The sequence below is a fragment of the Gastrolobium bilobum genome, unplaced genomic scaffold (genome assembly GCF_033153095.1).
Source record: "Gastrolobium bilobum isolate Gb01-03AN ecotype WA unplaced genomic scaffold, APGP_CSIRO_Gbil_v1 utg762, whole genome shotgun sequence".
Taxonomy (NCBI): domain Eukaryota; kingdom Viridiplantae; phylum Streptophyta; class Magnoliopsida; order Fabales; family Fabaceae; genus Gastrolobium; species Gastrolobium bilobum.
In genome coordinates this window covers 365,779-387,373 of record NW_026899802.1, presented here as the reverse complement: position 1 = coordinate 387,373, position 21,595 = coordinate 365,779, and the positions used below count along the sequence as shown (strand labels likewise).

General features: G+C 37.4%; 3 protein-coding genes across 4 annotated transcripts; 1 reads left to right on the top strand and 2 right to left on the bottom strand.

Moving 5' to 3' along the window:
* Positions 1 to 61: 61 nt before the first annotated feature.
* LOC133293678 (guard cell S-type anion channel SLAC1) lies at positions 62 to 2,610 on the bottom strand. The gene is made up of 3 exons (XM_061492280.1): positions 2,078 to 2,610; positions 1,063 to 1,868; positions 62 to 787 (listed from the first exon to the last, which is right to left on the bottom strand). The coding sequence occupies exons 1-3, from the start codon at positions 2,579 to 2,581 to the stop codon at positions 451 to 453; spliced, it is 1,647 nt and encodes a 548-aa protein (XP_061348264.1). The 5' UTR covers positions 2,582 to 2,610; the 3' UTR covers positions 62 to 450.
* A 2,623-nt stretch (positions 2,611 to 5,233) lies between these two features.
* Positions 5,234 to 7,045, bottom strand: LOC133293668 (probable sugar phosphate/phosphate translocator At1g12500). Its single transcript, XM_061492264.1, has one exon. The coding sequence runs from the start codon at positions 6,738 to 6,740 to the stop codon at positions 5,664 to 5,666; it is 1,077 nt and encodes a 358-aa protein (XP_061348248.1). The 5' UTR covers positions 6,741 to 7,045; the 3' UTR covers positions 5,234 to 5,663.
* A 9,984-nt stretch (positions 7,046 to 17,029) lies between these two features.
* LOC133293674 (nudix hydrolase 14, chloroplastic) lies at positions 17,030 to 20,857 on the top strand. Of its 2 annotated transcripts, none has more exons than XM_061492275.1 (7): positions 17,030 to 17,227; positions 17,947 to 18,052; positions 18,422 to 18,499; positions 19,033 to 19,125; positions 19,220 to 19,312; positions 19,481 to 19,579; positions 20,085 to 20,857. In XM_061492275.1, the coding sequence occupies exons 1-7, from the start codon at positions 17,121 to 17,123 to the stop codon at positions 20,319 to 20,321; spliced, it is 813 nt and encodes a 270-aa protein (XP_061348259.1). In that variant the 5' UTR covers positions 17,030 to 17,120; the 3' UTR covers positions 20,322 to 20,857. The 2 variants fall into 2 exon arrangements, with proteins under 2 accessions (XP_061348259.1, XP_061348260.1); XM_061492276.1 differs by having other exon boundaries at positions 17,103 to 17,227; positions 17,978 to 18,052.
* Positions 20,858 to 21,595: the final 738 nt, after the last annotated feature.

The window sequence follows — 21,595 nt, the reverse complement described above, 5'->3', positions numbered from 1 at the left end:
CTTTCGAATTTTCATAATTATATATACTTTACAAAATTTGATATATAATATTTATATGATGTTATTTGATGATCGAACTGATTAAATCATGAACGATCATTAACTATTAAGAGCAGGATGGTAATCGTGTCTCTTGAAACCAGTATAAGAACAAAAGGAACTATAAACTGGTAGCGTTACTCTCCTTTTCCACTGTCCTTGTTCCTACTTCCTAGTGGCATTGAATATTGTACTTCGAGAACTGATTAAAAGACATCGATAAGGTATTTACCATTTTAACAAAACTACCAATCAAGATAGATTACTTGAGCATAATTTGCTCAAGAACGAGAAAATCCATGATTAATCCCACATCAGAATTATAATTGGCGGAAATATTGGAATAAGCTGCTACCCATTCCAGATTCCACCCCATGACACCATAGTATCTGGCATTGGCTGCAGTAACAATCATTCTTGACTGGTATCCTTGTTCACTGAGTTGTTCTTGGTCAGAGCTTTCTTTGTCCAACGCTTTATGTCATAGGCCTTCTTCAAAGGTTTCTTCTCCCTGCCTTGCCTCCTCTTAGTTATAGCAATGGCAAGATCATTAGGGAGTAAGGTGTGCCAAACGAAAGCATGAAGAAGGGTGAACACAAACAAAACAGACACCATTGTCGATGACATAAATGAAAGCCCAAGAGCAAGGCCCTTACTTATGACGGAAGGGACCTCCTCTGCATACTTGATCGTTGCCACCGACACGGTTGTCATGGGAAAGGTATAAGACCACCAGGCCACTGAAAACCTGTCCATTATTAAAGACAAGACCTATGAATAATTTGATATTCAACTGTATATTAAGAAATTCTTATACATAATCCTAACTAGTTAAAACTATACATTAACTAAGAAATAAAAGTATTTGTCTTGTAAATTGAAAAAAAAAAAAAATTTATTAAGAAAACTGTAAAAGTTATACAATTATTCTTTAGAACCCCTTCAATCATTTACACTCGGCTATCCCAAAATCTAGATTTTTGAACTAAAGTTTTAGAACATTCTGATGGAGAATAATTGTACCTGAAACCAATGAAGAAATTGATCCGCACTACAAGTGAAATATAGAGAAACAGGGCGATGAAGTAGCAAGTTCTTGATAACCCATCAAATTCACCATAGATATTCTCCCAGGCAAGACTTGCTGCTGAGGGAGCTGCAATAAACATGGAGTACACGGGGTGTAGCTCTTTGGGCAGTGCTTCACTTGTTGGCAATCTCTGATACAATGTTACAAACAACACTATGTAATGCGCAAACCCAACAGCCCACAAGAATTTTGCAGGTTCCTTCCAACCCACTTCTGAAGCTAAAATTGCCCCAACAAAGTTTCCAACTACAGAAAGATGGGTTGAGGGATTGGCAACCTTACAAAGACGCCTTTTCCCCCCAGAAAGCCACTGGCCATAGATTTTGAGTTCCAGGAGAAAGTAAGGTGCCATGAAAGTGCACCAAATGGCAGGGTGAAGGGTTTCTGGGGCTAGTTTATGAGGTACACCAATGGCCAAAAACATGCAGACAACCCAGGGGGCAAAGAAGAAATTTACTCTAACTGGATGGAAATACTCTCTTTTGACAGCTTCGAAGTAGAATATGCATTTAAGAACATAGGTGAAGGAAACAGCGATTAAAACTACTACAGCCAACAACCATAGGCCAAAATTGATAGCTGGGGCAATATGGAGAAATCTGATGGCAGGGCTTGATGCTAGTGCATGCCACAGAACGGCTTGGCTACTTAGGCCAACACATACACCAAAGCACCCAATAGGAAACCGAAGGAGAAAGGGCCACAACTCATCTTTGGGGAGAAGAATGTCCTCAAAGTCCTGTGCCAAATGCATGTGACAACATATTAATATATTTACTGCCATGCAATTTTTAATATATTGATAACAACTTTCACATGCTTGTAGATTTCCAATTCCAAATTGTAAATGTTAATCAAGGAAGGAAGACATGAAGCTGTAAAGATGGAATCAGTAATTGAAAGGACAATAGCTAGCTTGCATGCAACTTGAAGTTAGTGGTGTCTCACCTTGACTTCATCTAACTCAGGTCCTCTAAGAGCAGCGAAGTATCTACCAGCAGGAACACTTGTGTTAACAGATTCATCATTAACACATGAGCCATTACTCATCTGAGATTCCAACTCCCTCTCTTTTCTTGGCAACAAAGAATTCTGCTTTGTGAGAGTGGATCTTGTTTTGAACATACTGAAGTCTCCTTTCCTTCCTTCTAAACCAATCCTGTTTGCTGAATCAAAACCTCCCAAGCTTGTTCCGCTTCTCGTGAGAACCTTCCTCTCATCTTTAGCCTTTCTTTCTCTGTTAAGAACAGAAAATCCTGTCTCAAGCGAAACCTGCCTGCTAAAACTTCTATGTGCTTTCTTAATTTCTCGAACTTTGGTGGGTCTATTCAAGTGCTTGTCGAGTTTGTCCTCCATTTTTATCATCCCCTCTTCGTCTCCTTCTGGTAAGACTTCATGTATGTCCACAAAATGAGTCTGTAGAGAGCTTGGAGTTGTTGGTTTCTTGTCCATTTTCTGGTGACAATGCTGAGCAAAACAAGCTGAATTCGAGTTCATTTAATGTTGATGAGCTGGTGTAGTTTTTTATACATGCGTAATGAGAGTGACACCTCACGGGAAGTGAAAAGAGGAGGTAGCTTCTTATGTTTGATTTGAGAAGGAAAGTGGACGGGCATCCCGTGAGTGAAGATGTGAAGATTTTGTGGTTTTTGGTTCAGGCACATGGCTATGGTTAGAAGCAACTTGAAACTTTAAAGTAGTGTTCATGCAAGAGATACGCAGTTATCAACTGAGCACAAGCACGGGGATCAAACTCTTAAGACTAAAAAGGAAGTAGAAATGATGGCCAAAATGGATTGAACAGGTGGCAGCAACTGAGGGAGCTCCATTTCGGTTTGAAAACTTTTTTCCTGTTTTTTTTTTTCTTGTCTAACTTTGGCACAGGACTGATCGTGCTTCATGGTCCACTCTGGTCGGATCCAAGGCTTAATCTCAAATCAAATTATAGATCGGCCCGAGACAGATTTGGGCTACAAGTCCAGAAATCATTATGTTGAAATTGAGGAATCTATATTTTAAGACTTCTTTGACATGTTTATTCTAATGTTTACTCCCAAAAGACAACTAAATAATTTATAGGTTTGGTTTAAGTGGCTATATAAGTCCCTAGACAAACTGTATAAAGAACATGTGTTCAAATATTGAATAGGATTTTTGAAGGTGGAGTTTGATAATTGTCGTATTGCTCGATTAGAGATTACTCTTATATTTGTATGGTTCCTTTCTCGTCCAGGAATATCAAGAATCTGACCTGACCCAAAAGGATAATTAAAGTCATGAAATAAAAAAGAAACAACAAAATTGTGTTTGATGTCCAAATGGCAAATATCAGTTCCAAAGTTTCGTAAGCAAATTGTTTTGGTGCCTTTCCTATAAGAATTTATTGAAAATGGACGAATCCGGCTCTAGCCGGACCAAATTTTTTATTGTCATACCAACACCTAAGTTACAACAGAATCACATTGCACTTTAAAATAAATAGGCCACAAACACCATGAACTAAGAAAATAGTGATATGAACTACGAAATGAGTGATCAATTATTTGTTTCATTGAATTAGATTTTAATAAATTGAATGAGTCAGTAAATTGTAACATTATACATTGATTAGCAACATAATCGGTCTTATGCTATTTTATTTGTTTATTTTGGTAAGAAGTCATATCTGTTTTGGGTGAAAACAAAATTTAGTTGCATTATTACCCACCTAACATTGCCCAAGTACACAAGTCAAGTCAAGTCCATATATTAGTCCTAAAACAACTTGTGAAAGACAATTTATTGGTCACATGATTCTGTCATTCGCCACTTACCTCCGAATGACCGAAACCAATGCTTGACTGACTTTCAAACAAGGGCATCTCCCTGGCTCTTTGACAAGTACGGCAACTTAACAAGCCAGTATTTAAATAGCTATTTTGAGAAAGACACAATTCAACCATCAACCACCTTGTCACAGATAGCGTGCTACGAGCCAATTTCCAAGAGATTAGCCCAAACGCATGGAAGGAATGTCTTTTTCCAGTTTTGGATAGTGGATGTTGAACTGTGAACCACCTAGGAGCTTAATTACTTAAAGCACAGTATATAGGACACAAGCAACTGGTGGTGAGTGTGTAAACTACTTGGCATTGCCAATACATGCCATGCCAGTTTTTATAGAGATGCCACTGTTCAATCATTTAAGTAGTTACTCATTGACCTAGCCAAGCAAGCAATTCAGAAATTTGCACAATCGGGTATAATGTGAGCATGGAAGAAACACGTTATGGCAATTCTCATCGACTGGATGAAATTAAGCATTAGATAGCATATTCAAGCACTGGAAACTATGTTTAGCTTTTGGTGCCATATCAAACAAACATAACTACTAGCCAGTATTAACTTATTGAAATACCATAATTTGATCACAATACAGGTGAACCAGGCCAGCAAAGAATGAATATGGGAATGATATTGAGTCTTGCCACAATAGCTGAACGAGCTAAATAGTAATATACATATGATTCACCACACATTTTGAACTGAGCAAAATGCTACTTAACTTCACTTAACTGTTGAAAATGAATCCTACTTACAAATGGTTCTTTAAGCAGAGAAATAAAATCCTGCTCAGGAGTTAAAAGCTTTGTCCTAAAAGTTTCAAATAATATTCACTAAACTTAGGTATGACCACTGAGTTCCTGTAAATACTAATGCATTCACTACAAGTGGCATTGAAACGTAGCATTTCCAAAAGTTTCTTCGACTGATCATTTATGACTCGCAAAATTTTGATCAATAGTACTAACCAAGCTATTTCCCAGGACTAATTTCAGGGATCCCCATTCTGCTTCATAATTATTTTAAAAAGAATATATTTGGAACTGCATGTGTGAAGAGTGAGAAATCACAACAACAAAATTACAAGTTAGAAGCTTAAGTGTAGTGATAATTTTATGAAATGCAAAGCTATGCAAATAGAAAATACAATTACTTAACATAAACAAACAAACACACACATACAAAACCCCATGTTTGAATTCTTAACATTACTGCATCAAGTAATTATGCTATCAACGGAAGGAGGCAAACCATGCAAGTAATTAACTCCTAGTTCGGAAATGAATCAAAATCAAAGCTAGCACAACACATCCAAAGCTCCAAATATTTCACAATAACAAATGATAAAGGACACAACTGAAACAATCAATGATATGATTGACAAAATGAAGCGAAGGAGAATTTTCCTCCCTCACAAAATACACATAAGTTTTTCTTCTTTGAACCGTTTATGTATGTTGCCAAAGGGCATCTAGCATTTTACAAGGTTACACACGGGCAAGAGAAAACGAACACAAGTAACCCTTTTTCCCTTTTTGTGGTTCTTCCTATACAGTCCAATTGCTGTTAAATTGATCCAATTCCACAAAAATATCATCAAATCAAAGGAAAATTGTGCAATATTGAAAAACAAAAAGAAAAACTTCAACGTGTTTATCCCTTTATGAAAATCCCCCCCAAAATAAGGAATGTTGAGAATTATCTGTGAAAATCAATGAGTTGTAACTTTGGATCTCTTCTTTGCCTCACTGTAGAGCACCACACCCATGATTGTAATGCCAAACCCAGCCATGCCCATCACCGTCACAGGGTTCCTGAAAATCAAAACGGAAACAACAGCCGCCACAGCAGCCTTGGCATTCCCCAACACTTGCAAAGTCAAAGCACTCGTGTGTTTTGTGACCATAAAATTCGTCAGATTCACCAAATAAGCAACAGTAGCATTCCCAACCAACAAGAACACGATAAAGGGGTCTCCCCTGGCCTTCTCAATCGTAGAAGACAACACATTCCCTTCGATATAAAGACTGAAGGGTAACAATATCATCGCCGCCATAGGAGCCATATAGAGAAGCAAGTTCATAGAGTGAAGCTTCTCTGCCTCAGAGGTTAAGATTATCCCCTGAACCACCGATTTCAATGCACGCCCCGCAGTGGACCCAACACAAATCAAGAACCCAAACAAGTGGAACAAGGGTTCACTATTACTCGCCACAACGATCCCCAACACAACCGGCAACAGAGCGAAGTAAACCTCCCCAGTCTCCTTCTTGCACGTGATCAAGAACGCGAAGATGGCGGTGAAAAACGGCGTCGTTGCGCCGATGGCCTGGTTGAACGAAACGGGGAGGTACCTCAGCGAGGTGTTACCGCAGACGACGGAGAAGCAGAAGATTGCGCTGAGTGCTAAGATCTTAAGGAACTGCTTCTTGGAGTGGATGTGCTGCAAGGGAACGAGTTCGAGGAAGTTGATGGAGGCGTAGCTGTAAACGGCGCAGGATAGCATGTGGAGCATTGTGAGGAAGATTGGGTAACGGTAACCGTAGAAGCTGAGGAGGTACTTGTTAAGGAGGAGGACACCGATGTTGGATAGGTACCATGATGCTATCATGAGTGCCGTTAAGAGTGTCGGCGATAGGTTGTTGGATCCGAAGGTGTTGTTGTTGTTGTTGTTTCTTTGGTCCCCAGGTGGTGTTGGAGGGATGTCGAGGACTTGGTCGTTGGTGTCCAGCGTGAGCAACCTGGGATTGCTCATTCTTCGGGTTGTCCATGTTTGTGCCTCAACCATCGCCAATGGGGTATTAAAAAGTGGGTAACTTTCTCTTTCTGAGATGCTGGGTGTGTGGTTTTGACTCGATGGATGATGATGTTATATCATATGGTCGTAGATTTTTGGCTGTTGTGTTGGGGACTTGGGGGCGTGGCCAGATCTGAACTGAAATGGAGTTTAAGGGATGGATGGTGCTATTGGCGTTTAGGTTGGGTGACGGTGATTAACGGAAGAGTGCTGTGCAAATAAGGAAGGAAATATAGGGGAATATCTTATCGCCGCACGATGGTCCTTTAGATTTGGGTCGATGGAAGGTTTGTGGGCGTTGGATGAGAATGGACCAATGGAGGGAATAATAAAAGACGGGCTTTCACAATTGGTGGTGGACCTCCTTTTGCTTTGGAAAAGATAGCTAAGAGTTCACCTTCCAGCCTCTAGCTCTAACTCTCTGCACATGTTAAGTTAAGGTGTCGGCATCCACTGGGATACTTGTAACATTAGATTTGGGTCATGGATAAGATCCTCTCCCTTAACCTCTCTTTAATTGATTCACAATCTCAATTGAAGATTTGAGCCTTTGTACAACAATAAAATGCGCTTCTTTTTTTATTTTTATTTTTTTCAACAAAAAAAGAACCCTCTATTTGGATGTGTGGATTTTCATTTCCCATGCTAGACCTTTGACTTCAATGCAACAGCATGATAACTGGTGCTTTGAATTTTGGGCCCGACGATCATGTGCTTTTGTTCAAATCCTTCAAAAATTGGTCTCCTAAGAGAGACAGAGAGAGGGAGTAAACTCTAATTTGAGTTAATATTCTCTCATTCGGTTGCTTACGATAAAGTCCAAAGAAAATTAATGAACAAATTTTTTATGCTATTGCTGAGATTTATATGCTAATGCTGCGTCATGACAATTAAAAAACAACCTGAAGAATAATCAAATCTGTGATCTTATAGATTTTTTATACAACTTTTGATAGATTAGTTACTTGCCTCAATTGTATTGTTCATGAGATAATATATTCACCGGTCTTAGTTCGTCTATAACATTAATCTATCAGGCATTTGCCTGGTTCTACCCATTTTAGGATTTGGGCCACAGAGGCCTTGTTCATTAAGCCCAAAAGTTTAAATAATCGAAGGCCCAATAGTTGCAGCCACGGAGGCTTGTACATTTTCTTTTCTTCTATATGCTGAAGCCTAAGCTTCAATGGCTGTGAATGTTCGCACTCTATCTGTTGTGTGAGGGAGAAGAATTTGTGCTGCAAGATGTCAACCGATACATCACCATTGACTCACTGTATCACTTTGCCGAATAAACAATCCGAACCGGTTCACATTGTTGCTGCTTCAGGTGTCTCCCATTTTGATTTTTGGTCAGTAATATTACATTTTCAACGGCAATCTGATAGTCTCAACTATCTAGAACTCAGAAAATAAGACTCAAATATACGTATGCTATTTTCAACGGTAATTTGAGAACGCGGGCAACTCCAGAAATTTGAGAAAGAAGAAGATGAAGTTTATTACAACTGAATTCTGAATTCGATACCCACTAAACACCATCCTATCAGTATTAAAATGCAACGGTAAATAAATGCATTACAATAAATTGGGCCTCTAATCTAAGCCCAACTCGTTATTCTAATCAGCTGACACTAAGTGTGGAACTTGGGCCTCCACCAACGTGGCCCATTCTCTCCTAACCCATCCTTTCTGCCACTTTCTTTGGTCACGAAGTCTTCCATCCATTGTGGTCTTCTCTTTACTCTCTGTCCTTCCTTTTGTCTCGTGGTTTTGCTTTCCCCCATCTCTCTCTGTCTTTCTTGAGCAGTAGTAGGGGCATGGTCCGTGTCATTTCCCCCTCCCCTTAAAGACAAGATCTTGTCCTCAAGATTGAAGCTTGGAAAAGCTTGAGAAAATTTCAAATAAGGAACCCAAGTGACATCCTCCAACGACAGTCCTTCCCATTGGTGACTGGACTAAGAGCTGTAAAGTCTCTTCCTTTCCCAATTGTAAGGCTCGGGTCCGAAGGATAGCGATTGGTTTGGTCACCGGATGGTTGTCCCAGCTCACCGGCGGCAGCGGAGCAGAGTGAAAGGTGAGATTTTGTCGGTACGGTTTGAGTAGCGACACATGGAATACCGGATGTATACGGGATTGCTCAGGCAGCTACAACCGATACGCCACCGGACGCATGCATTCAATCACCGGAAAAGGGCCATAGAAGCGGCGACGCAGCTTCGAGAAGGATTGGTTGCGCACCGAGCGTTGTCGATATGGTTGCAGTTTGACAAGGACCAGATCTCCCACCTTGAATTGTACATCACGACGTTTCTTGTCAGCTTGAGCCTTCATACGCTGTCATGTCCGATGTAAGTTCTCACGTAGCTGACAGATGATTTCATCACGGTGAATTAGCAGGACGTCAACAACTTCGACGGTTGTTGGGGTACCTTCATAGGGTTGTATACCAGGAAGAAGGCGCCCATAGACTGCCTGGAAAGGAGATACTCCAATTGACGAGTGATATGCTGAATTGTAAGAGAATTCAGCCTAAGGTAAGTATTTTACCCAATCCTTTAGTGATTCCATTGTATAGCAACGCAAATACTATTCTAATCCTCTATTTGTCATTTCCGTTTGTCCGTCTATTTCTGGGTGGTTTGCTGTGCTGTAACAAAGCTTGGTGCCACTTAGCCGAGCCAACTCAACCCAAAACTTGCTCACAAAGATGCGGTCCCTATCTGAGACAATAGAACGTGGAATGCCATGTAAACGACAAATATTTTCCACAAATGCTGCAGCTACCTTCGTGGCAGTGAAATTTAGGGGTAAGGCTATAAAGTGGGCATATTTGGATAACCTATCGACCACCACCATGATTACTGTTCTTCCTTCTGAAATTGGAAGTCCAACGATGAAGTCCATGGATAATTCTTCCCAAATCGCATGTGGAATGAACAGTGGTTGAAGCAATCCAATTGGTGACAGAGGCTGGTATTTAGTGACTTGACAAACTGGGCAAGTCCTCACAAATTCCTGTACATCACGCTTCATATTAGCCCAGTATACATTGGTAGCACTCGATGCAGCGTCTTCCTAACCCCATCATGACCTCCCGTTACTAATGAGTGAAATTCATGGAGAATAGCAATGCAAAGTTTTGAGTTCGAAGCTATCACAATACGACCCTTGAAAAACATCATTCCTTCTCGATAACTATAGTACTCGTAACCTTCAACACCTCTCTCAATCTTTTCCTTCAATTGAATTAATTCTTTATTCATCTAAACTTCTCCTTTAATTTGATCAACAGGTTGTTACTCGCCTTGGTGATGACCATTGCCGTGCTGATTACCCCTTCTGTAGGTGATTCTCTTTCTGGTTGCCTTGAAATAGCATCGACTACCTCGTTGCCTGCCCTAGGAAAATACTCAATGGTGTAGTCAAAGCCAAGTAACTTGACTAAGAAACGTTGTTGTTCCGGGGTCTGTATCACCTGCCCCGTCATCTCTTTGAGACTTCTCTGATCAGTCCTGATGATAAAAGGACCCCCTAATAGGTATTGCCTCCACTTGGCCACCCATTCCGTAATAACAAACATCTCCCTCACATAAGTCGAAGCCTGTTGCATCTTCGAATTTGGCTTTTTGTTGAAATAAGCTATAGGCTTATTGTCCCGACTTAGTGCTGCTCCAATTCCTATCCCCGATGCTTCAGTAGTCAATACAAAAGTCTTATTAAAATCTGGTAGTGCCAAGATTGGGGGCTATGACAATCTCCTCTTTAAGCTCTAGCATTGCCTCTTCAGCTCCTTCATTCCAACCAAATGCATTCTTGTGTAGTAGAGTCGTTAAGGGGGCTGCAATGTGTGAAAATCCATGAATGAACTTGCGGTAATACCCCGCTAGCCCAAGAAAACCTCTAAGTTGTTTAATAGTGGTAGGTCTTTTCCACATCTGGCCTCACCCCCTGTGCATCAACTATGTGCCCTAGGTACTCCACCTCTCCTTGAGCAAACACACACTTTGACCTCTTAGCATACAGTCGGTGTTGTCTCAGACACTCCATCATTTTTCGGAGGTGGCCTACATGTTCACCTATTGACTTACTGTACACCAGTATGTCGTCAAAGAACACGATAATGCATTTGCGCAGAAATTCCTTCAACACAGAATTCATTATACCTTGGAAGGTTGCTGGGGCGTTGGCGAGTCTAAAGGGCATAACAACAAATTCATAGTGCCCTTGGTGGATTCTAAAAGTTGTCTTGTAAATATCTGGTTCAGCCATCCTGATTTGATGGTATCCGGAACGCAAATTCATCTTGGAAAAAGTCACTGCTCTTGTCAGTTCATCTAGCATCTCATCAACTGTTGGGATTGGAAACCGATTTGGTATTGTAACTTGGTTCAGGGCTCGGTAATCTACACAAAATCTCCGAGTTTTGTCTTTCTTTTTTACTAACAGAGCTGGAGAGGAAAAAAAGACTTAAACTAGGCCTAATGACTCTGGTGTGTAACATTTCTTTCACCATTTTTTCAATTTCAGCTTTTTGGAAATGTGGATAGCTGTAAGGTCTCACGTTTACTGCTCTTGTTCCAGGTTCCAGGTGGATTTGATGATCCTCCACTCGTGCAAGGGGTAGCTGTTGTGGTGTCTCAAAGATATCCTTATACTCCTGCAGCACTGATTGTGTCAAGGAATGATGGCACTCCTCCACTTTGGGCTCCCTAGAAACCTCATGGTTGATGGTTTGTAACTGATAGTAAGTGGCAACGACATCTGAGCTTGCCAACCTACGAAGTTGATGTAATTCAATGAATTCCACTTGCACCTTCTGTTCACCTTGGAGTTCAATGGTCTCCCCATTCCTCTTAAACTTCAGAATCAATTCCTTGAAGTTGGTAGGGACATCTCCTAATTCTGATAACCATTGTACACCTAACACCACTTCAGCCCCTTGTATAGGAAGAACAAACAAATCTGGAAAAAATTCATAACCTTGTAATTCCAATCTTACTCCACTGCATACTCCATTACACCCCAAACTTTCTCCATTGCCTACTAACACCTTAAACTGAGAGATTGGCTTAACCTCCAATCCTAGGAATCTGACTAGCCTCTCTTGCACCAAGTTGTGGGTAGAACCCCCATCCACCAAAACTTGCACCGGTTTCTTGTTAATGACTCCCTTCAATCTCAGTGTGCTAGATGAATATTGACCATCCATAGCATGTAAGCTAATACTAGGTACTTCCTCTTCACCCCCAATTTTCTCAATATCCATTTCCAACTCAGCATCCCTCTCATCTTCCTCGTCGTCTTGTATCATCAATAGGAACATCATTCCCTTACACACATGATTCTTGTTGAATTTTTTATCACAATAATAACACAAGCCTTTTTTTTTCTTTTTTCCAGCATCTCTGCAGGTGACAACTTCTTGATGGGCATGGTATTTTTTAACAGCCCAACATTGTTAACAACTCCTCTGGTAGGGGTTGGTAATAACCCAGGTTGATTTGTTGTAATGTTGGTAGTATAACCTTTCGAGTTTGCAAAGCGAGATGGTACTTGGTCATTTAGTTTATCCTCCACCACCTTAGCTAATTCCATAGAATTTTCCAAGGAGTCAGGCAGATGCAACCAAACTTCCTTTCGATTTTCTGATTGGAGTCCCGATTCGAAGTAACTTTGCAAGGTAAGATCATCAATTCCGATGATTTGATTTGAAAGCTGCTCAAACATTTTTTGGTATTCCTCCACTGTGGTATTCTGCTGCAATCTACCCAATTCACCTCTTAAGTCCTTATACTTGGAAGGACTGAATCTGGCTCGTAACGCTGTCAAAAAGGCATCCCAAGTAGTCAATATCTGATTTCGTTCCATCAAATGGAACCACTCCTCTGCAGGCCCATCCATCTGGAAGGACGTCAGTGTGAGTTTATCAGCATCAGGAAAATTGTGAAAGCCATAGAACTGCTGAATTTTATGAATCTATGGCTCAGGGTTTCCGTTGGAAAATCGAGGTACAGTAAACTTTACTGATTTGTATGCATTGTTACCAAAGAATGTTCGCAGACCTGCATCACTGCTAGTTCCTCCTTTTCCTTCTGTTTTATTTTTGTTCTTCTGATCTAACTTAGCTTCCATGATCGTCAATTTCAGATTCTTACTCTGTAACAACTCTCCCAGTGCGTTGAACCGCTCTTCATGCCTAGCGATTTTTGCTATGCACTCATCCATCATGTTAGTCTTAACTGCTGAACGAGTTCCCTCCGCCATCTCACTTGATCGGAAGTTTCTCTCAATGAAAGCACCAAATTGATAGTCTCAGCTATCTAAAACTCAGAAAACAAGACTGAAATATACGTATGGTATTTTCAACGGCAATTTGAGAACGCCGGCAACTCCAGAAATTTGAGAAGGAAGAAGATGAAGTTTGTTACAACTAAATTCGATACCCACTACGCTCCATCCTATCAGTATTAAAAGGCAACAGTAAACAAATGCATTACAATAAATTGGGCCTATAATCTAAGCCCAACTCGTTATTCTAATCAGCTGACACTAAGTGTGGAACTTGGGCCTCCACCAACGTGGCCCATTCTCTCCTAACCCATCCTTTCAGCCACTTTCTTTGGTCACAAAGTTTTCCATCCATTGTGGTCTTCTCTTTACTCTATGTCCTTCCCTTTGTCTCATGGTTTTGCTTTCCCTCATCTCTCTCTGTCTTTCTTGAGCAGTAGCAGGGGCATGGTCCGTATCATATTACATTTTCTGTCTTTTTTTTAATAGATAATTTTGGTAGGAAATTACATGGCTCGCACAAAGTATTACGGTCTCAAAGGAAATTCTTTCACCGTGTTTAAGTAAAGGTCAAGGAACAAGTTGATCACATTGCTAAGGTTTTTGTTGCGACTTGCAGGTATCGATTTCACCTTTTTTTAGTTACAAGGTTATATTCTTCTCGTAGCTATTATAAATTGAAATTTATCAAAACTTAGAGCTAACTTCGAAAAGCCAAACTTCTAAATGACATTTCTAAGGTTTTTGTTGTGACTTGCAAGTATCGATTTCACCTTTTTTTAGTTACAAGGCTATATTTTTCTCGTAGCTATTATAAATTGGAATTTATCAAAACTTAGAGCTAACTTCGAAAAGCCAAACTTCTAAATCACATTTCTAAGAATTTTGTTGTGACTTGCAAGTATCGATTTCACTTTTTTTTTTTCAGTTACAAGGTTATATTCTTCTCGTAGCTATTATAAATTGGAATTTATCAAAACATAGAGCTAACTTCGAAAAGCCAAACTTCTAAATGACATTTCTAAGGTTTTTGTTGTGACTTGCAAGTATCGATTTCACCTTTTTTCAGTTACAAGGTTATATTCTTCTCGTAGCTATCATAAATTGGAATTTATCAAAATTTAGAACTAACTTCGAAAAGCCAAACTTCTAAATGACATTTTTAAGGTTTTTGTTGTGACTTGCAAGTATCGATTTCACCTTTTTTCAGTTACAAGGATATATTCTTCTCGTAGCTATTATAAATTGAAATTTATCAAAACTTAGAGCTAACTTCGAAAAATCCAACTTCTAAATGACATTTCTAAGGTTTTTGTTGCGATTTGCAAGTATTGATTTTACCTTTTTTCAGTTACAAGGTTATATTCTTCTCGTAGCTATTATAAATTGAAATTTATCAAAACTTAGAGCTAACTTCGAAAAGCCAAACTTCTAAATGACATGGAGTAACCCCTTTTTTTCGGGCTTTATTAATGGAAACAAAATATATAAAATTAGAGGCTCTATAGTTTGTTTGTTTTTTTGGGTGGGGGTCATGTTTTAATTTTATTTTCTGTTTACATGGTTTTGTTATTCAGAGTTTTAAAAATAAGAAACTAACAAATATTAAAGTAGGATTTTTTGTAATTTTAACTTTGTTTCTTGTTTTCTTAATTTTGAAAAAAAAAATTAGCAAAAGAAAATAAAAATATTTACAATATTGCTTTCATAAAATCTTGAAAATAGGAAAAAAATGAAAACAGTGTAATATTTTGTAATTATCAATAAACATAAGTTAACTAAATTTTAAAAAAAAATCAATTATCACCTAGAATTTAACTAATTGCTTTGATTCGTGCAGGCGATTATTCATTGCTAAATTTAAATGATCATTATAGTAATAATTGGGCAGTGGTGTTAAGAAACCTCAATTTTTTGAGATAGAAATACGAGTTTAAATTTTAAAGAAATAGTTTTTGAAAACAAAATAATAACTCGTACTTTTATAATCGAATAATAATAATAAAAATCTTATAATCAATTTAAAATAGGCCACGCTTGCCCTATTATACACAATCCGAACCCGTTTTACGTTGTTGCTGCCCCCGTTCTGTCATATTTTTCGGTTGTTATTTTACTCATATTTTCCAATGTACTGTTTTCTTATTCATTTAATTTTTGTCATTATCTTAAAAATTGTTAATTAAATAGTTGAATTATTATTAGGTTAATAATTTATTTAAATTATTAGTTAAAATTTTTAATAATCAATTTCAATTAAAAATCACTGCCTAAATATAGAGAAATTGAATGATAGCAATTCAATTACTTTAATTTATAAAATCACGTGTTTGTATAATTCCTAATGGAATAAAAAATAAAATAAAATTGGACTTCACCTGCTGCTTCTATATATCCGGATAATTTTATTTTCAACTTGCAAGGAAAAATATCAAACCCTTGGACATATTAATAATGTATCGGGCAGCAACTTCAGGCTCTGTCAGTTTCTTTAATAATCGCATGATGGAAGGGCTCGTTAACGTTAATATGACCTATTTTATATAAAAGATAAGTGTCCTCTATATTTAATTATATCTACTATTGTTTTGTTCCCCAAAAGTCACATCTCCATTTGGAGATCAAAGAGAAAACTTAGTATTCTTACAACTTATCATAAATAAGACAGGCGTGCAGATGACTCAATTTAAATTATATATGTAAGTGTTTTATAATCTTGTATGCTGCTCAATCACTTACGAAGAAAGTATGGGCTTCCATCATGCTATAGCATATTATTTATTGGGGTGTCGAATTTGATTAAATAGTGTGTGGTCATTAAAAAGGGAATCAAAAAGCTGAGAAAAGCTTATTAGCTGTAACGAGATGTGAATTTGACCTGTAGGGGTGGGCCTGCTTAAAAAAAATAAAATAAAAAATAATTCCTCCTTAAAATTTTCCATCTAAACAGTAAGCACACTCATACGCTCAATATAACAACAAAAACATGGATTTTATCTACTGTATTGAAAAATTAGCATTTCAGCAAATAATTTACAACAAGCATTAAAATTCTTGCAATCTTTTTAACTATATTGTTTTGACGGCTATTATGCACTGACAATCAGAAGAAAGACAGAGCAGTCATTCTCACTTCCACTTAATTATTATTTAACGTCCTTAAAGTTGTAAAAATTTATGATAGAAATTAACATTTTTATAAATATTTTAAAACATGTCAAATAATGATTAAAAGTGTTTAAAAAAATAACATGATAAGCTATAGTTAACTAAGAACTTATCAAGAAAGACCTGTCAAATGAACAATCAAATAGATTGATTGCAATGCTGTTTGACCAGAACGACAGTAACTGAGAGCGTGAAAGAAGCATAAAGATTAATAAATGTGAACCACGGTAACTATGATCAGTATGCATATAACCTTTTTTTCTTTTTTATATGAAGACTGAAGAGACAAAAAATTATACTTTCCATAGAAAAAAAGTTTTGATTGTGTTTTAATTTTTTTATTTTTAAAATTGTTCCGTAGAATAATTAATTAAATAAATATTTTCTATAATTTTTGTATTTTAAAAGTTAAAATTCAAAACATAAAACAAAAATAATTCAGATATATTTTCTAAATTTGATTTTAAAAATAAAAAAATAGTTATCATTTTTAAAATTATTTTTATAAAACATGCTTTATCAAATAGATTTTTTTTATTCAAAAAATTAAAAAATTAATTTTTAAAATAGATTTCAAACATGCCCACCTTGCTAGTAGCATATCGCCGTCGCTAGTCTCCCATATAGTGAGTGGTGCCATCACACGTACAGACTCGTGTATACATATACGGCATTTTCTACCAATTTTCGGATTTGGGCCACAAAGGCCTTGTTCTCAAAGCCCAAAAGTCTTAATAATCGAAGGCCCAATATTTGCAGCCACGGAGGCTTGTACATTTTCTTCTATTTGCTGATTCTGAAGCTTAGGCTTCAATGGCTGTGAATTTTCGCACAGTATCTGTTGCGCTGAAAAGGTTGATTCCGCTTTATGCTCCCAATCGAACTTTGAGGAAGAAGGGTTTCTGGTGCAAGATGTCGACCGAGTCATCACCCTTGACTCACTCAATCTCGCTCCCGAATAAACAGTCCGAACCGGTTCAAATTGTTGCTGCTTCCGGTGTCTCTCATTCTGATTTTTGGTCAGTCATATTACATTTTTTCTCTCTCTCTCTCTTTTTTAAATAGATAATTTTTGTAGGAAAAATTGTTATAATGGCTGCATGCTCACTGATTAAAGCTTTTGATATTGTCATGTTCAGAGGGTAATAAAAAAATAAAAAATAGAGTTCTTTTGGAGTTGCTTCAAATTAGAAACTAAAAAGTTTCAATTTTAATAAGATAAAAAAAGAGAGTAAATATGGTCGTCAGAAAATTTGATTACTCCGGTTTTAGTCCCTATTCAAAGCTCATCGTGGTACTTAAAAAACTTAAATTAGACCCATTTTAGTTCTGTACTAATATGGGTCTTTTTTGAATTTGCGAGGGACCACGATTTCAACTAAATGGGTCCTTTTTGAGGGACTGGGCCTTTTTATTTTCTAAGGACTAAAACGGGTCTCGTAAAATTTTCTGAGGACCAAGAAGAAGGGTATTTACTCTAAAAAACTATTTCATAGTGATATTCGAGTAAAATATGATCCTGTTCCGAGATCTCGTTTTTATTTTCAGTATAGTTGTTTTTAATTTTAATCAAGTTAGAAACTAGAAGGACATGCATGTAATTGTGTCGTCGACCGTCGTTGTTGTTTCTGTGAAAACTTGTTTCACTTAGTACGTATCAAATTTGATTTCTATGACAAACATCAGGTAGGGGTAGCTGTGGTCCTTTGAGTTTGGTTTTTGATGTTCCCATTTGCAGGAGTGCTATTGATTCCTCTTTATTCAAGCAGTGGTTACATAGCCTCCAAAGTGAGACTGGGGTTCTAGCCGATGGTACAATGGCTCTGAGACAAGTTCTAATTCAGGTAATCATGTTATTGAGCTAAAACAATTGATGAAGGATACTTTGCCGATGAAAGAGGTTTTCTCTGCATTCCATAACTCAAATTCTAGAACACATGGCAAGAAATTTATTTGATGTTGTCAACATAGATATTTTCTTTCACTGTTTTCTTCTGAGGACTTAACTAACACTGTAATCCGTAGAAGACAGTCAATATGAAACTATAGTTTTAAAGCATTTTAGACTATCAAGAAGCATATTGCTTCTGATAATTTAGGGAACTGTTACTTGGGATTTTAAATAAAAGGACATTCATTTAATATTCTAGGTTTATTCATGTTTCCTGATCATAATTAACAACAATTTGGTGGATTCTTTTTTCTATAAACAGGGAGTAGACATGTTTGGAAAGCGCATCGGGTTTCTTAAGTTCAAAGCTGACATTTTTGACAAAGAAACAGGAAAAAAGGTATCAGATGTTTTAAACAATGGAATTGGAGGGTGGAATTGGTTCATTATTTTTTTTCCTACAATATCTAAAGAGTGGATTCCTCACAATGAAAATAAGAAACTTAGGAAGCATTTGATTCATACTTATCTTACTTTCCAAGGCAGCTGGGATATAAGATGCTTGAATATTTAGGATTCTCTTGTTTCGTTCAACAATGTTATATTCTCAGGCATATGTCATGCCTTTTGTTTGCACTAATCAACCTTAAATATCCAGCAAGAGAGGGTATCATATGCTGGGGAAATTGAGATTCCCATATATTTGAAAGGGCATCACACGTCCACATACATTGTGCTTTGAAGAAGACATGAAAGATTGAGGTGCATATGGTAATCTCATACCCATGCATCAGACATAGACATCTCCAAGATGCTTGGAACCTTGGACATGCTAGATGCCTGTGTACTAAATACCTCATTAGTTTGTCTATCTACGTTTGGTGCACCTAATGCTGATTTCTTTCTTTTTATAGTAAAGTAAACCATGATCAGATTCCAGGTATTGTATTTGCAAGAGGACCAGCTGTGGCTGTGCTGATACTTTTGGAATCAGAGGGAGAGACTTATGCTGTTCTTACTGAACAGGTAGATGTCGGAGCCTTGCAGTGTTCTTTTCAAGCAATTGTAACTGAACTTTCATGTTATGCCTATTCTTATGTTGGACATTCTTGTTTATAAGGCAAGGGTTCCAGTTGGAAGAATTATTTTGGAATTGCCGGCTGGAATGTTGGACGATGACAAGGGTGATTTTGTTGGCACTGCAGTTCGTGAGGTCTATTTCTCTCTGACTCTCACCCTCTAGCTGTACTGAAAGTCCATGTTTTAATTGCATTATTAATGGGTCTTTACTTGCATGTCAGACATTTTTATTTGTTTTTCCTAGTGATATAATTGTCTTAACAGTACTATTCATGACTTCACGAAGTTGTGACTCTGACAGGTTGAAGAAGAGATTGGCATCAAGTTAAATCTAGAAGACATGGTTGACCTCACCGCTTTCCTAGACTCTTCAACTGGATGCAAAGTTTTTCCCTCGGGGGTATATTTTGAGCCTTTTGCATGAGGATCTTATTGCACGTTTTGCTTCTGCAAATTTCATGATCTGTGCTTTGCAATTAATTTAGCTATTTTCAAATAGAAAAGCTAATAATTTTGTCTTATGCTTTGAATAGTTTTGCCATAATTTGGCGTGGTAATATGGATATAGTTTAGTATCATGCAGTTCAACTTCTGGTCACTTGAGGCTACTCTATCCACTCTCGATCTAAGTAGTGATTAGTTAACCGTGCAGATGAGCCTTAGCATATTGAAAATAGTCTTTTAGCCCATGAATTTGTTGAAATTAAATGCTCTAAATAAACATTCTGTATCCAATTAATTGGCTACTAAAATGTTTCATACTTCAACTTTAGAAACCGTTGAAATTATCTCAATACTACAATCTCAAATTCTTGTACGTTTAGCTGATCAAAGTTCGTTCTTATTGCTTGCTTTATCACATGGACTTCTAATTTTCAGTTTTCACCCCTTTTTTTTGTGGTAAGGGAGGATGTGACGAAGAAATTAGTATCTTTCTGTACAGAGGGCATGTTGATAAAGAGATTATCACACAGCTACAGGGTAAAGAGACTGGCCTTCGTGAGCATGGGGAGCTGATTAAGGTACGTTTAGTACCATACAAGAAACTTTGGCGCACTACAGCAGATTGCAAGGTTTTGGTGGCTGTTGCACTGTTAGAAATGGCAACTAAAGAAGGGCTATTACCTCCTTTGGCAACCTAATTTAGTAGCCTTTCTGGCTGGTAGTGCTACGCAGAGGAAGACGATAGAAACTTTTTATCCGTGTTGCATACTCTACCTAACAAGAAAAGGCTTGGTTGTTATCTTTGCCTTTTGTACTGGATGAAACTATCCCTTACCAAGAGATTCTCAGTTACGCCCTTGTAAGGTAGTGAGTGTGAGGAGTCTTATATTTGAGCCACTATTCTTTCTCCGAATGACTAAATTTATGCTTTTAATGTTAATCAAAAGATGGAATACATAACTGACATGGCTCACACATAGTATTACGGTGTCAGGAAATTCTTGCACCATGTTTACTTAAAAGTCAAAGAACTAGTTGTTGACATTTTCTCAGATTCTAAGGAAGAAAACATTTCTCTACGGTTTTTGTTGCGACTTGAGAGTGTTGATTTCACCTTTCTCAACCAGAAGGTTACATTCTTAGCGTAGCCATTATAACAATATCTAAAAGTAGAGGTGACTTTGAAATGCCAAACTTCAGAATGAGATGGAGTAACCCCTTTTGTTTTCGGGCTTGTTATTAATGGAAACAGAATATATAACATTAGAGGCTCTTTTAGTTTATTTGTTTTTTTTTTTTTTTTTTTTTAAGGTTTCTTAGTTGATATATTTTTATTGATAATTGTAAAATATTTCGCTGCCGTATATACAATCCGAATCCCGAACCTGTTCACACTGTTGCTGCCCCCGATGTCTGACTTTCTGTTTTCTGTTTTCTGGTCCGTCATATTTTTGGGTTGTTAATTGTTACTATTCTTATTTTTCTAATGCACTCTTTTCTCCAAAAATTTGTCCCAAGTCTAGAGAGGGAAAAGGTGTCAATATTATTAAAAAAATATATAAATCGACTTACACAGCTGCAGGGAATGAAGAAACCGTGAGGAAGGAGAAAATGGAAAGAAAGAAAGAGGCGCGAATGCACGTTTAAATTTTAAATTCTATTTTTATGAAAAAAAAATTACACCTAAAAAATTGCTGTGTGAATTTTGAAATTCTTAGATCAAATACCGAACAAGAAATTTTATGGCAAAATATTTAAACCCCCCTAAAATATTTTCCTCCTCAAAATTCTCCATCTAAACATAGTCATGCACTCAATATAACAACAAAAATATAGATTGCAATGCCATGTGAATATTGAAACATTAGCATTTCAGCAAATAATTTACAATAATTAATAAAATCCTTGCAGTTTTTTAACTAAATAGTTTTTGACGGCCATTATACTCTCAAAATCGCGAGAAAGAGAGGCC

Excerpts from the sequence above, each read along its gene's own strand:
- LOC133293678 (XM_061492280.1), bottom strand. The coding sequence starts at position 2,581 with ATGGACAAGAAACCAACAACTCCAAGCTCTCTACAGACTCATTTTGTG. Across the intron at positions 1,869-2,077 it reads CTGAGTTAGATGAAGTCAAG|GACTTTGAGGACATTCTTCT; the intron begins GTGAGACACCAC and ends CATTTGGCACAG. Across the intron at positions 788-1,062 it reads AATTTCTTCATTGGTTTCAG|GTTTTCAGTGGCCTGGTGGT; the intron begins GTACAATTATTC and ends AATAATGGACAG.
- LOC133293668 (XM_061492264.1), bottom strand. The coding sequence starts at position 6,740 with ATGGTTGAGGCACAAACATGGACAACCCGAAGAATGAGCAATCCCAGG.
- LOC133293674 (XM_061492275.1), top strand. The coding sequence starts at position 17,121 with ATGTCGACCGAGTCATCACCCTTGACTCACTCAATCTCGCTCCCGAAT. Across the intron at positions 18,053-18,421 it reads TGAGACAAGTTCTAATTCAG|GGAGTAGACATGTTTGGAAA; the intron begins GTAATCATGTTA and ends TTCTATAAACAG. Across the intron at positions 18,500-19,032 it reads ACAAAGAAACAGGAAAAAAG|ATTCCAGGTATTGTATTTGC; the intron begins GTATCAGATGTT and ends AACCATGATCAG.